The sequence below is a fragment of the Cricetulus griseus genome, chromosome 2 (genome assembly GCF_003668045.3).
Source record: "Cricetulus griseus strain 17A/GY chromosome 2, alternate assembly CriGri-PICRH-1.0, whole genome shotgun sequence".
NCBI classification, from domain to species: Eukaryota; Metazoa; Chordata; class Mammalia; order Rodentia; family Cricetidae; genus Cricetulus; species Cricetulus griseus.
The window spans coordinates 282,106,978-282,122,534 of record NC_048595.1 but is presented as its reverse complement, the minus strand read 5'-3'; the positions used below and the strand labels follow the sequence as shown (position 1 = coordinate 282,122,534).

At 44.3% G+C, this 15,557-nt stretch overlaps 1 protein-coding gene across 6 annotated transcripts in view; it reads left to right on the top strand.

Annotated features, from left to right (window-relative positions):
• Positions 1 to 125: 125 nt before the first annotated feature.
• Positions 126 to 15,557, top strand: part of Rmnd1 (required for meiotic nuclear division 1 homolog) — a 31,265-nt gene continuing 15,833 nt past the window's right edge. For 2 of the 6 annotated variants that reach the window (XR_004768472.1, XM_027401007.2), the window contains exons 1-4: positions 127 to 281; positions 5,927 to 6,444; positions 10,756 to 10,864; positions 13,978 to 14,053. Coding sequence is in view for 4 of the 6 variants with exons in the window: in XM_027401007.2 (XP_027256808.1) it covers positions 5,941 to 6,444; positions 10,756 to 10,864; positions 13,978 to 14,053 (689 nt within the window). In the remaining 2 variants the exon portion in view is untranslated. Of the gene's footprint in view, positions 282 to 5,926; positions 6,445 to 10,755; positions 10,865 to 13,977; positions 14,054 to 15,557 lie in introns of all 6 variants that reach the window. The other 4 variants (XR_004768471.1, XM_027401006.2, XM_027401011.2 and 1 more) reach the window with 3 other exon arrangements.

Here is a 15,557-nt window from a genome sequence, read left to right as displayed (position 1 = left end):
AACTTTATTCGGTGCCGCGGCTAGGGACAGAGCACGGGGAGCGAGAGCCTTCCGGCTACGCGAGCGGAAGCCCGAGAGGACCGGAGGCGGCTGCGGGCTCAGCGGAAGAGGGGGCACGGGGAGGTCACGTGGGTTGGCAGTCACGTGTCCCCGCTGCCGGGCCTGGGGCTAGCAGTGCGCCTGCGCCGCAGCGGGGCGGGGCGGAGTGTGTTTCCACCAAGTATCCTGCGGCGGTGGCAGCAGCGTGCGCGCTGCACTGCGGTCCTCCTCGCCTCCCTCAGGTCAGTGCTTCGCGCTTCCCCAGCCCGAGAGGCTGGCGAGGTGGTGTGGGCTTCGGCCGGGGCCGCAGGTGGTAGCCGGGAGTCGAAGCACCTAGGACAGAACACTCCTGACCCCTGGTTGGAATCAGGGCTTAGTGGTAGCGGCCAGGATGCGTGAAATCACTGTTGAGTTTAAGAATTGGAAGACGTGCCCCAGAGGTCGGCCCCACTTGCCCATTGGATCGAGCCGGGGTGCAACCGCTTTCTTAATTGATAGCATTCTGAATCTCATACATGTGGACATTGTATTTTGATCATGTCCGCCACCATCCCCAGTCCTCCCCTCGGACTCCTGGGCCCACGACTCTCCAGTGTCCCCCTCCCAACTTAATGGCTTGTATATAAAACACCGAGCCCAGTCATTGCTGTCCTTAGGCACACGGGTATGTTATTCTTAAAGTGCCCAATAACGGTAGCTACCTTGGGTTTCATTTTAATATTTTAGTTGACACCGGTGTCTTTGGACACTGCTGTCACTGAACACAAGGGTACAAACACAGAAACCTGTTTTGAGGTGAGAGAGACAAAAAATCTCCTTTAATTGCCTTCCAATGGTATTGTCATTATCTAATATGCATTACATTGGTTTGCCACATTTACTGTTTGCCATTTCCAGTAAAGGGATATTTGCCCGTTTTCAGCTGTATTAGGAGCTAGTGTAATGCCTGGCAAATGGTGAGGACCCAATTCATAAATTGTATGAATTAATAAAAATGCAGAGTATGTAAATGATGTTAAATGGGATGGGAAAGTAAAAATGAAGAGAGAATGGTTATGTGTGTTAAGTGAAGCAAAGATCCGAAGGCTAGGTAGGGATGGACCCTGGCAAATCCTTGGGTAGAGAGCATGAGGACAGGTAAGTGCAATGACCCAGAGATGCCCAGGAGGCCTAGAGCAGAATAAGCAAAGGGAAGAACTGTAAGGAATACCAACCACAGTGATGCAGAGAGCTGGAAAAACACAAGCTCTGCAGGCTGTCTTCAGGGCTTTGGCTTTTATTGTAAATGTAAAGCTGTCTTCAAATTCAGCACGGGAGAAACACATGGTTCTGGTTAAGGTCAGAATTTTGCTGGAGTCCATTGTGAATAATCTATGGAAGGCTGAGAACGGAAGCAGGAGGACCAGTGTCCCACTGCCTTCCTTGTGAAAAGCCGTTTAAGGGAGTAGGGGTTTGCTAGTCAACTGTGGTCCATCGTGGCAGATTAGGCATGGTGGCAGGAACTGGTCACATTCATTGCAAGGCTAGAAAGCAGGGTGATCAAAACTGTCACAGTACTTTCTACTGTGCCCATGGCGTAGTACTATCTACACTTCAAGTGGGCCTTCTTGCCTCTGTTAAACTACTCTACAAAGTTCGTCACAGACAAAAACAAGGGTGTGTCTCCATGGTGATTCTTAATCTAGCCATGCACAAGTCAGCTGTCAGGTAAAGGGCTATTGTAATGATCGGTGGGAAAGTCAGAAACTTGGGCCAGATGGTAGAATTTGTGCGGAGTACTAGTCAGAAAAGGCCAGTGGGATTTACTGACAGATTGAATATGAGGACTGAAGAGAAAGAAGGAAACTCCAGGTTTAGGGCTTAGCAGCTATGAGGATATGATTGGCACTTGAATGGGGAAGGGTGTGGTTAGAATGGTTTTGTGGAAGAATTCAGATGTTGAGTTTTGAGTATGTTGTATTTTTGGTGCTTGGAGTGATTTAGAGGTAAATATATGCTACTCACCAGTGATGGTGTGTAAAACCAAGGGGTGGGCCAACATTGCCAAGAGACTGAGAAGTGGCCTAGAGACTGAGTTCTGATATTTGGCATTCTTGACTGAGTGAGGGACCAGCAGGAGGAAATCCACCAATGTGATTGATATTCTAGAAGCCAAACAAAAAGGTGCTTCAAGAAGTAGGGAATGAGTTCCCGGGGATCTGATGCCCTCCTCCTATCCTCCGTGGGCTCCACACATGCACATAATTCACAGATACATGCAGGCAACACTTGCGCCCAAAGTAATAAAATTGTTAACAGTGGGTGGATTGATAATGGGTTGCAGACTGATGATGGCGGAGGGTTCATCTTGTAGAACTTTGGATTTCTGTTAGAGAGAGGAAGAAGGTCATCATTGAGAGTGAGAAACCAGGAGGAGACTTGAGGAATCGAGGAGAAGGTAGGATATAGCAGGGATGTGGTCCTGAGCAACAGTGAAGACCCACCGGAAGAGAGTGACCCTGGCTAGGGAGTGAGATGGGAATGAATGGCTAGTTGGCTGTCTCATCACTGTGAGCTGCAAGAGTGTGGACGCAATTCAGTTAGGGAAGTCGCATTCAGTTAGGATTGAGGTTGTCATATATAAAAGAGGGAGGGATTGTAAGAGTAGGCCTGGGGCATTAGCTGCATGGGAAGGAAGTGTAAGTGTGGCGGAGGAGACTGAAAGTTTAGGTCCTGCTGAGGAATCGTTGGCTTTGAGTAGTGGAAGGAATGGACTGGAAAGATGGAAGGCAGTGTCTGGGGAGTGATGGGTGTAAAATCAGGAACATGGGCCACACTTAGAGAACACGCCGGGGATGTATTTTTGTTGTTGTTGTTTTGTTTGTTTTTTTGTTTGGTTTTTTTTTTTTTTTTTGAGACAGGGTTTCTCTGTGTAGCTTTGGAGCCTATCTTGGCACTCACTCTGGAGACCAGGCTGGCCTCGAACTCACAGAGATTGCCTGCCTCTGCCTCCCGAGTGCTGGGATTAAAGGCGTGCGCCACCAGCGCCTGGCCACGCCAGGGAGATCTTAAGCTTTCTAGAGTCTGCATTGATAAAAGAAAGACATGGGTAAAATTAGCTTTAATGACAAATAACCTGTTCTTACAGGGGTTATATGTTACAGGGGTTTTCTAGGTAGCTAGATAGTGGAAAGGATCTAGTCCTTGAAATAAGGGAAGCCTGGGTGACTTTGTTTTCATTTGGAGATGGTGGGGGGAGTTCACAGACACATGACACAGCATGTGGGGGTCAGTCAGAGGCAACCCTGGAGGAACCAATTATCTCTTACTCTGTGGGGTTTGGGCATTGAACTTGGGCCAACAGGCTTAACAGCGGGCAAGTTGATCCACTGAGCCATCTCTCATCCCTGAGCAACTTCATTTAGCCTCTAGACTTCAGTTTACCAATCTGGGAAATGTCTCCCTGAGCGATTGTGAGGTAAAATAGGGCATTTAGAATGCAGAAGGTACTGGAATGTCATGTCTGAGATTTTCTCGGTTCTTCCTTCACATTAGTAGCAGAGACATGTTTCTGAAGCACACACCTAACCAGGTGATTCTGTTATTCCACAGCCCTGGCTTCCCAACCTGTAGGACCTTTTGGTTTGGTTTGGTTTTTGGTTTTTTGAGACAGGGTTTCTCTGTGGCTTTGGAGGCCATAGAGGGTCTTGTAGACCAGGCTAGTCTCGAACTCACATAGATCCACCTGCCTCTGCCTCCCAAATTCTGGGATTAAAGGTGTACGCCACCATTGCCCAGCCTGTAGGACCATTTTTAATGTGTCTTTTAGTGTCTGGCCACTTTTTCCTCATCTCTGGCAACTCACTTCTCAGCTGAAGTTGTTTGTTAGATAAATAATACTGTGTCCCTGGCTGTTTGCTCTGCTGAGTTCTCTGTCCTTTAGTGAATCATTGCAAATGTCACATCTGACTACATCACACTCTTCACCCCAGGTCCTCCCTTTTCAAGACTACATAGCATTTTGTACATCAGACTCTGTCCCAGGGGGCTGGAGAGATGGCTCAGAGGTTAAGAGCACTGGCTGCTCTTCCAGAGGACCCAGGTTCGATTCCCAGCAACCACATGGTGGCTCACAACCATCTGCAGTGATGAGATCTGGTGCCCTCTTCTGGTCTGCATGCTTACATGCAGCCAGAACACTATACATAATGAATAAATAAATCTGTTTTTTTAAAAAAAATCTGTCTCTTTGGCTGACTTTGTCTTTGTTTTTGGCACCTAATGTTTAAGAATTGTGATCATCACTTATTGTATGTTTGCTTTTAGAAGAATGTGCTATTTTATAATGTAAGGAGATGGAAATCTCACATACCAGCCTATTTCCTTTAGGCTGTGTGTGTTCCTGCCTGTCTAACATGCCTGCCCCCACTCCTTAAGCCCAGCCCCAGCTGAATAACACCTGCTTAAAAGATGGAAGACATTTCAGTTTTTCTGGGAGCCTTTCCTGTAGAACTGAGTGAGCTCTTGCTGTTTGCTCAGTGTCTTGTACTCAGCTCTGTGGTTTGGGCTTTTCTGTGACATTGTGATGAAAAGGAAAACAATGCCTGCCTTCTCCAAAGGCTAGAGTGTGACAGTAGGGGTACTTGGCCTTTGATGCACCTATGACCTCGGCTAGTTGTTTTTTGTTTTTTGTTTTTTTTTTTTTTTTGGTTGGTTTGGTTTTTGGTTTTTCTAGACAAGGTTTCTTCTCTGTGTAACAGCCCTGGCTGCTCTGGAACGCACTCTGTAGACCACGCTGGCCTCGAACTCATAGAGATTAACCTGCCTCTGCTTCCCAACTAATTGACGTTTGGATTATAAATGTTGAATAAAGGAATGTGTAAGTACAGGGTGTGTGTGTGTGTGTGTGTGTGTGTGTGTGTGTGTGTGTGTGTGTGTGTGTGTGTTGGTTTTGTTTGGGGTTTGTGTTTCTTTAGTTGGTTTTGTTTTTAAGAAAGGATCTCCATATGTATCTCTGACTGGCTTGGAACTATGTAGAACAGGCTAACCTTGAACTCGCCTGCCTCTGCTTCCCAAGTACTGGTACTATAGACATGCACTATCACACCCAGCTGTTTTTAAGTGTTTGATATTACAAAATGATGGTGAAACGGTTCCATCCCCTTTTCTCTTTTCACATTTTTGTTACTGATAGTGCATTTATAACTTTATAATCTTCCAGAAAAGGGCCAACTAAGACTAAATGGAAACAAAGTAAGAGAGAGAGAGAGAGATAGAGAGAGAGAGAGTTGCATGACTGAGTAAACCAGGGCTTTGCTTATCCTAAATAAGTACTCTACCACCAAAGTATGGCCTTAGACGTATACATGGGGTTAGGTTATACTTCTGTTTTATAATTTTTATGTATGTTTTGCTGCTGGCATGTATGTTTGTACACCTCATACATGTCAGAAGAGGGCAAAATAGACAGTGGTCAGCCACCATATAAGGTGCTGAAAATTGAACCTGTGTCTTTTACAAAACCAAGTGCTGGACCTGATGTAAGGTGGCATAAGACTTTAGTCCTAGCAGTCAGGAGGCAGAGGCCAGATCTTTAAGCCTCTAAGGCCAGTCTGATCTACATAGTGAGCTCCAGGCCAGCCAGGACTCATGTTGTGAGACTCTGTCTCAGAAAAGAACATGTGTTCAGGGCTGGCGAGATGTCTCTGAGGTTAAAAACACATGCAGGTAAAAATACCAGTGCACATAAAAATAAATCATTAAAACAAAAACATGTTTTTAACTGCTAAGCCGTTGCTCCAGCCCCATTGTACAAACTTTTAACACAATATGTGTTTCCTAAGGAAATATATATGTATTCTAAACATTTTTAAAACCCCGTCTGACTTTTTAATTCTTTTGATTTCAGCCTGAGATGTGGTCATGCCAGCCAGGCTTCTCCAAACCCTGGCCTCTTTATCGAGTGCATCATTAAAGGCATACCAATGCAAGAGACTTGCTCGGCTTCCACTAAAGCCACTTACGGAATCTGAAAGTACAGCATGCCGAAAGAGCCTGAAAATACAGCAATGTTTAGACTCATTCTTTCCTCAAATAACAGCTGACAGCTTGAATAATCCAAAGATCCTGGAAATGAGCCGGATAATATCAAATGAAAGCAGACCCTTTTCATTAAACGCTGTCCACTGTTGGGATGGAAAAGCTTGCCTGCCAACCATGCACCCCTTTGGGACTCCCAGGAAAGTGGCCCACAAACCAAATCTCTTATGTGCTAAGTGGTTTATAAAAACAGTAAAAAGGCATCATTCTGTATCCACTGAAACACTTGTCCCAAAACAAGACCTTCCACAGATCAAGAGGCCCCTGAAGGCATCCAGGACCCGCCAGCCCTCCAGGACCAACCTTCCAGAGCTGTCTGTGAATGAGGTAAAGCCAGTAGTTCTGTGGCCCTTGAGTGCATCCGCCCTTGTGTGCCCTCTGAACCAGTGTGTGTTGCACCATAGGAGAACGTAGGAGAACTGGGCAACCAGCTTAGAATTCTGTACAAGACCTTTGAAGCCTAACATAGCCACACCAACGAAAAGCTTAACTTGTTAGAGTTAGTTGCCCATATCAAGTGTGGCACTAAAAGGCCTCAGTCATGGTTGAAAGGGGTTAGTTAGGCCAGAGAGAACTAAAAAAGAAGCTTCTGTCCAGTCCATCCAGGGATGCAGTATGGTTTTGTTGTTGCTGCTGCCTGTGTTTTTGTTTGTTTGTTTGTTTTTGTTTTGTTTTAAGAATTGAACCAGAAATGCATAGGGAAATTAAAAAGATCTTCCAGCCAGCAGGTGTTTCTTACTAGCCTGTGGTGACTGCACAAGGTTGAAGAAATGACACCTCAAGGCCAAACGGAAGCAGTGAGAGGCTTTGCTGTTTGACCCTCTGGAAGTTCAAGGCTTTTGTTGTTTTGTTTTGGTTTTTTTGGTTTTTTTCTTTTTTCTTTTGTTTTTTGTTTTGATTTTTATTCACTACTAAGGGGTTTCTGGGAATTTTTTTTTTTTTTTTTTTTTTTTTTAGATGCAGTTTGCATTTGTCCTCCAAGCTTTAGATAGTTTAGGGTCAGAGTCAAGGCCTTTGTTAACTTTGTATCTTGAATGATATTTAAGCCATGCCTTTGATGTCCGTAGGGTTGTGCATGGTGGTGCACATACCCATAGTAGACCCAGCTGAGGAGACTAAAACAGCTGGATCATCCTAGCCTAGGAATCAGGCCAACCTGGATGGTTTAGCAATATTCTGTTTGCAAAGAAAAGAATGTATATGTCTAAGCCTTGGTTGGGTCTCCTGAGTCTACCAAAACAGTCAGAATGTCTGTCTTCAAACTTGAGAGGGTGGCCCTGAGTGTTTACTTTAAATGGGGTTTGTTTTTACTGCACTGCTGATAGATTTTGAAAAGGTTAACTTTTTCAGGCATGGTAGCACCCGGAGGCTCAGGCTGAGACAGTAGGATCAAATTTGAGTCCAGCCTAGGATATATAGTGAAACCCAGTTTCAAAAGGAAAACAAAAGTGCAATCTGAGGCCATGTCTTTAATCCCAGCACTCAGTAGTCTAAGGCAGACAGATCTCTGAGTTCAAGGCCAGCCTGGCATGTATGTAGCAGGCTCCCTCCTGTTAGTATTTAGGCATTTGTACTGACCTACCTTTGGAGTTCTGACAGGACACGTCCTCTGCTGCTTCCACTAAGAGCACCACCTGTGCACATGCACTATGTTCCCTTTTAAAAGGGCCCTGCCCACCTCCCATCCTCCTCCTTCCCTTCTCTCCCTGTCTGTCTGTTCCTCTCTTTCTCCTCTTGCTCCTGTCCCCGGAGACCGGTCTCCCCCCTCCCGTTTACCCCTTTTATAATCCTTTTCCCCCAATTAAAAAAAACCCTCTGCTTGAACACTAGCCACTTTTTTTTTTTTTTTTTTTTTTTTTTTAATTACAACACCACCCAGCCAAGGCTAAATGGCAAGACCTTGTCTCTAAAAGGAAAAGAAAAGCCATGCCAAGCAAGGGTGTACATGCCTGGTCATTAGGCAGTGGAAGGACTTCAGGAATGGCTTGTATTTTGTTTCCTAGTTTGGTTCCACTCCTTGTGCTGCCTCTAACCAGACGGTAACATTTGGAAGAGTTTGCAGAAAGGGCCCTCCCAGAGCCTTGGGGTGGGCTGCGGGTTAACTTACCCTCCAGCCTTCTTTCCTTACCTCCAGAGAGAAGGTGGAACTGAAGGTTACAAGCTTTGAGTCAGACTTTGTATTCCCAGCACCCAGGCCCTTTCATGGACTCACCCACAGCCCAAGAGTTACCTCGGTAGAATAAACAGCATTCCTTTCACGCTAAAAATTCTAGGGGATATAGGCTGTGTGCCAGGATCGAGAAGGCAGAGACCCAAGTGATGCTCCAGTGTCCATATCGATAGGGAGTTACACTGACTCCAGCTGTACTAGGAGCTAAGGACAGAAGGCCAAATGTAAGTTTCTTTTGTCCCAGTATCAGTAAGATAGAATGCCGCTTTGCACCCTGATCCAGCTTGGAGAGTGATGTTCTCCAAACAGGAGTCGCCTAGATCACTAGCTCCATCTGCTGGACCGTGGGTCGTCCATAGCCAAAGAAGCAAACCGTGTATTTAAATAGACTGGGTTTGTCTTTCTTGTTTTGTTTTACATTTTAAAATAGGTGTACGTGTGAGGCCTAATCCAATAACTGTTCTAAGCTGCTTTGGTCACCTGTTTAGGAACAAGTTCCCTTCCCCAAACCTGAAATGTGCTTCAACATATGTAAATTTAATTAGCACTTTAAAATAAAGATAAGCTATAAAAAACTAGAAAACACTATGAAAGTGAAAGCTACTTACAAAGTAGTGTTTCCATTAATAGGCCAAAAACCAAAAACACAAAGCCTACTTCCTGGATCTCTTGCTCCTTTCTAAATGAGCTTAAGTGGAACAATACCAAAACAAGATTATCAGAGACTATAAAGCTCCTGAGGTAATGCCAGGTGATGGTAACACACACCTGTAATCCCAGCACTCCCGAGGCAGAAGCAGGTGGATCTCTGTGAATTTGAGGCCAGCCTGATCTACTAAGCAAGTTTCAGGACAGCCATAGCTGTTACACAGAGAAACCCTGTCTCAAAAACAAAAAGAAAAGAAAGAAAAATAAATAGATACAGGGTAGTGGTGCACACCTTTAGCTCCCTGCACTCAAGAAGTAGAGGCAGGAAGATCTTGGAGTTTGGGGCCAGCCTGATCTACATAGAGTTCCATGACTGCCAGGGCTACATAGAGAGATCCTGTCTCAATGAATGAATGAATGAATGAATGAATGAATGAATATGAAGGATACACTAAACTTGAGTCAGCACATGGCCGTGTGCTTGTTGAGTTTCCAGTCAGCTCTAGAAACTGACCTGCTTTCTCCTAAGCAGGGCAGCCACAGGCCCAACCTCTCCTGGTTTTTCTCCTTTATGCCAGTCTCCATTCTATGCCTCTGCTGTTCCACTGCAGCCCAAACCAAGCCTGCCATCAGCTGCAGTATCAGAAATCGTTTACATACCCGCCCTGCTGCTCTGATTCTGCCCAGCAGGCTTCGGGAAATGCTGCAGGTCTCACTGAGAGGAGTGTAGTTCGAAGGTTTACTCTTTTTACTCTCTGGCCTTTTTGAGGGGCCCACCACCCAGCTCCCAAATAAGTACACAAGGAGGCTTATTCTTAGTTATGAATGCCGGGCCTAGGCTTCACTTGTGTGTGCCAGAAAGCTGTGTAACATTTGTCCTTAGGAGTAATGTTTTGTACTATTTACTGATGGATTTGTTTTGCGGCGCTGGGGATCAAACCACAGTACATGGTAGGCATACCCATCCTCACCTCATTTATCTGAAAAGCTGGTTTGGGTGCTGGAGAGATGTCTCGGTATCTCTTGGCTATAGCAAGGGACCAAAGTTCAATTCCCAGCATCTATATCAAGTGGCTCATAACTACCTATGACTACAGCCCCAGGTGATCATAGGGACCTGCACAAACATGGTACACAAAAAAAAAAAAAAAAACGTAGGCACACACACATACACATAAGTTAATCATAAATGTAAAAAGCTGGTTTGAGCCAACTAAATTGATAGAACATCCGAATGGGTTGCTGTCGTGCCCCTTGCTATCTGAAAAGGTACTGAGCACTTGTATATGCTAGACACACAGTGTGACTGAGTGGTACCATGCTATGTCCTGTACTGCAAACCAGAGCATATCCTCAGATATGCCAACCACTTTACTGTATACCGATGAAATACTGGATCTTTTGTGGATTGAAACATCTCTGCCCATGAAGGGCTAATGACAGTAAAACGACATTGGCTGCCAATGCTGATGTGGAAGAACCACAGATTCTCAGCGCTGGAAACTTGAAATGCCTTCCAGTCGGGCTTCCCTATGATGCTGTTCAGTCTGTGTTTGGTCCGATCACTGGTGTGTGTGGCTTCACTTTCAGGGTTGCCCTGTCTTTTTTGACTAGCTCAATCTTTTCTACCTTGAGTGGAGATTTGTCTCTTTGTAACTCATTCCTCTTTGTCGTCACTGAACTCCTGTGCACCACTGAGGTCCCGAAGCACACTCTCAAACACTGGTTTTGCAGGGTAGAGTTCCCTAGCGGAGTCCAGGTACCATTGCAGTAGCTTGAACCCTTTGCTAACCTTAGTCCTATGTTCATCTCCTAAACAGGACCTGATGCAGTGCACAGCATTTGCAACTGCAGATGAGTATCACCTGGGAAGTCTGTCTCAAGAGCTGGTCTCCTGTGGATATGTGGAAGTGACAAGCCTGCCTAGAGGTACTACTGCCCTCAGCCAGGGCCAAGCATGCTACGTGTTAGAAAATGACTCCTGTGATGGTGTTTCAAGTGTACATTTGTTCCAATTCCATTTTCCATTGCATCCTGTCATTTGAGAAGAGAGCATATGTGTGTTAGCTTCCTGTTGCTATAGTAAATACCTGTGGTGAATTTAAAGCTAAACTGGAAAGGCTGATGTTAGCTCCCATTCGATCCCATCCACGGTTACTTACTGTTGTTTGGGGGTCTGCGTTGAGGCACATGTCCTGGGGAAGCTGCCCCACTCTATGATGAGGATCCTTTTCAGAGTGCGCATCCAGTGACCTGTGTTCCTTCCAGTAGGTCTCCCTCCTAAAAGCTGCAGCACCTCACAGTATGGTGAGCTAGAGCCAATCCTTTAACACACGGCCATACTGCTGCTATCCTGGCATATCCAAAAGCTGTTGTAGCCAGTGGTGGTGGGATAGACAGATCTCTGAGTTGAAGGACAGCCTGCTCTGCAGTACAAGTCAAGGACAGCCAGGGATGCACAGAGAAACTGTCATGGGGGAAAAAATATTTTTTTGTGTGCACGCACACACACCTCACAAATAATAGTGATAATAATTGATTAAAAAAATTTTTTTTAAGATTTTTAAAAAACCACGATATTGACGGGACCTGGGAGAGGCTTTAAAAGAAATTATTAGTCTAATACTTTTAAATTAACAAAATTAAAGCAAAAGTTAAACATATAAATATAAGAAAGAAAACTAACTTCGTGTTTTAGGAAAACTGTGAATGACTCAAAGATTCAACTGGTCCCAGGCGGGTATGGTGATGCACATCTTTAATCCTAAAGTCAAGGCAGAGGAGTCAGGTCTCTAGGAGTTTAAGGCCAGGGTCTACATAGTGAGTTCCTGGATGGCCAAGGCTACATAGAGACCATACACAAAAACAAAACAAAACAAAACAAAACACTCACTGGTCTCATAAGGGGTTGAAATGTTGTGCAGTTTTCATTGTTTATTTTATGAGCAGACTGGATTTGATGACAAAAGTTGCCTTAGAAGAACAAAGCTCAATGGGCAGTGGTAGCACACACCTTTAGTCCCAGCACTCAGGAGGCAGAGGCAATCGGATCTCTGTGAGTTCAAGGCCAGTCTGATCTACAGAGTGAGTTCCAGGACAGCCAGAACTACACAGAGAAATCCTGTCTCGAAAAAACAAAGCAAAAGAACAGAGCTCTGTCCAAAATCCCTGTGGTAAAAATAATTGGTCAGGGCAGCTATGGCTGCCACTAAAGACTGCGCCCAGTGTGGTTTTTGTCTTTTCATTTTCTTTACTGTACTCTGGGGTACATAGGTTAACTGTCCTGTTAGTATAAAGTACTCAGGGGACTTGGGAGTGGGCTCCAAATTATTGTTTAGAATTTTTGTTGCTGCCAAAATCCTACCAGGAACCCTGAAGCTTTGAGAATACCGATATTAAAAACTAGGTGAGGAGACTTGTTCATGTAATGTCAAACCTTGAGAGGCTGAGGAAGATCACAAGTGGGAAGCCATGCTGGGTTATGGCTAACCATGGCCTCAAACACATAAAAATTAAAAGAAGAAATTGTACATAACTACAAATTAGTAACAATGTCTTAATTGGGATATATTGTCTATAATTTACATTATAGAAGATATTCAGGGACTGGAGAAATGGCTCAGAGGTGAAGAGCGCTGGCTGCTCTTCAGAGGACCCAGGCTCAATTCCCAGCAACCACATGGTGGCTCACAATCATCCATAATGAGATCTGGTGCCCTCTTCAGGTGTGTGGGTATACATGTAGGCAGAACACTACTTTTTTTTTTTTTTAAGAATTTTAAGAGAATTTGAAGAAATAACATATTAACTATATATATATGTATATATGTATATATGTGTATATATATATATATATATATATAGTTTTAAATTAATTTTGTAGAAAGACATTTAATTCCTGACATAGTTGTAGTGAACCTAAAATTGTAATATTTACTAACTGGACTACTAGTTACTGAATCAAAAACCAGTGTGAATGAGCAGATAACATTGCTAACATTATAGGTTGTAGAGTTTTCTAGGGATATAATTTCTTAACTTCCTTTCATTTTTTAAGACTTTGTTTTTCTTTTAAAAAATGTCTATTATTTGTATGGGTGTTTTGCTTGTATGTATGTCTGTACATCATGTTCATGCCTGGTACCTGCAGAGTCCAGAGAGGGTATTGGATCCCCTGAAACTGAGGTTATAGATGCTTGTAAGCCACTGTGTCAGTGCTCAGAATTGACCCCGGGTCCTCTGGAAGAACAGCTGTGCTCTTAACCTCTGAGCCATCTCTCTAGCTATACATACATACATATATACATACATACATACATACATACATACATACATACATTTGTATATATGTCTCTGTGTGCATGCACATGTGTGTGCCAGAAGAGGAGTTATGAACACCTAGAGCTGGAGTTACAGGTGGTTGTGAGCCACCAAACATGGGTTTGGGAAAAGAGCGTGGGTCCTTTGCAAGAAGAGCAAACACTCAGCCACTGAGTAGTCTCTCCAGCCCCTATTTTGGTTTTGGTAGGTTGGGGGGAGGTTTTTTTTGTTTGTTTTGGTTTTGGTTTGGTTTTTCAAGACAGGGTTTTTTGTTTGTTTGTTTGTTTAAAGATTTTATTTATTTATTATATATACAACATTCTGCTTCCATGTATCTGCACACCAGAAGAGGGCACCAGATCTCATAACGGATGGTTGTGAGCCACCATGTGGTTGCTGGGAATTGAACTCAGGAAGAGCAGTCATTGCTCTTAACCTCTGAGCCATGTCTCCAGCCCAAGACAGGGTTTCTCTGTGTAGCCCTGGAACTAGCTCTAAACCAGGCTGGCCTCAAACTCAGAGATCTGCCTGCCTCTGCCTTCCAAGGCTGGGATCAAAGGTGTGTACCACCACCGCCAGCCTATTTTCACATCTTAAAACCCTTCTTCAGTCTTCAGTAGGAAATTGTGCTGTGGAGCATGAACAGATAAAAACATGTACAGGCTACTCTCAGCAGTTTATGTCACCTCTGGACACAGCCTTTACTGCGTTTTATATTACAGATGCAGCCAATGTTTTGGTGATGGGTGTGGAGAACACTGCAAAAGAAGGTGATCCTGGAATGATATTCTTGTTCAGGTAAGACAGGATGGACGTGGCTTTGGGAAGATGGCTGCACCCAGATAACTGGAGCCTCTAGGGTGGGCGTGCCTCTCCTGGGATCCTCCTATGCATCTGGAGTTTGAATCTGTCATCTGACTCTGACTTCATCTTGGGGAGTTTGTCAGGGTTATGAATCTAGGTCATCCTTTTCTAAATATGCACTTATTTAATGTGTATGAGTTTTTTGCCTACGTGTGTATCTGAATACTGTATGCATGCTTGCCTGAGGAAGCCAGAAGAGGGTATTGGATCCCCTGGTACTGGAGTTACAGATGGTTGTATGTCAACTTACAAGTTGTAAGTTGTAAGTTGACATATAAGTGCTGGGATTGAACGTGGGTCCTCTGGAAGAGCAATAAATTCTCTTAACTATGGAACTCTCTCTCCAGCCCCTGGTAGATCAACTTATAAAGTTTAAAAAAAAAAATTTCCAAGACAGGGTTTCTCTGGCTGTCTGGGAACTTGCTCTGTAAAACACACTACCTTGAACTCACAGAGATCCTCCTGCCTCTGCTTCCCAAGTGCTGGGATTAAGGGCATGAACCACCACTGCCCAACTAAAATGAAATTTTTTGATACGAGTAAATCATCATTGCCTGATGTGTCTTTCACTGAATGCACAAATGGAGGGCAAAGCTGCCTTGTCACTGTCCTTATGAGACTCCACACCTGCTGTCCTTCCCTCGCCTTCTGTAGCCTTTCAACTGGGATTTTAGTCTGCCTTGGCCATTCCACATACCTGAGAGAGAGAACCTCATTCACATAGTCTTATCCTTTTAAAGATTGGAATGACAAGACAGTGGCAGTAGCAACCTTGTGAAATAATACCTGCTGTCCCATTTTACAACCAAGAAAAGGAAGGGTCAGTTGCATTTGGGGAATAGCCCATAGTCTGGGGACAAGTAAGTAGCAAAACAGAGAGATGGACATCCAAAAGAATATGAGCTAAGCCGGATATGTTGATTCACACCCGTAATCCCAGCAGCCTGGAGACTAAGACAGGAGGATCACTGTGACTTTGAGACCAACCTGGGCTGCAGAGTGAAACAATAAAAAGGCTAAACTGTCACACACAGTGGCTCCTGTCTGTAGTTCCAGATACTAAAGCAAGCCAGTCTTACTAATCAACCAAATATACATTCATTCTCATTGTGTTCTAGAGCAGTGGTTCTCAACACGTGGGTCTCAACCCCCTTAGGTCAACCCTTTCACAGGGGTCACCTAAGACATCAGAAAATACAGATTTACATTATGACTCATAACAGTAGTACAATTAGTTATGAAGTAGCAAGTGAAAATAATGTTACGGTTGTGGGGATCGTCACATGAGGAACTATCCCAAGGGGTCGCAGCATTAGGAAGGCCGAGAACCACTGTTCTAGATACTACCTAAACTTGGCTTTCGGTATGTCTCTGAAGAAACATTTTCTCAGGGGCTAGAGAAATGGCGCAGCAGTTAAAAGCACTTGCTGTTCTTGCA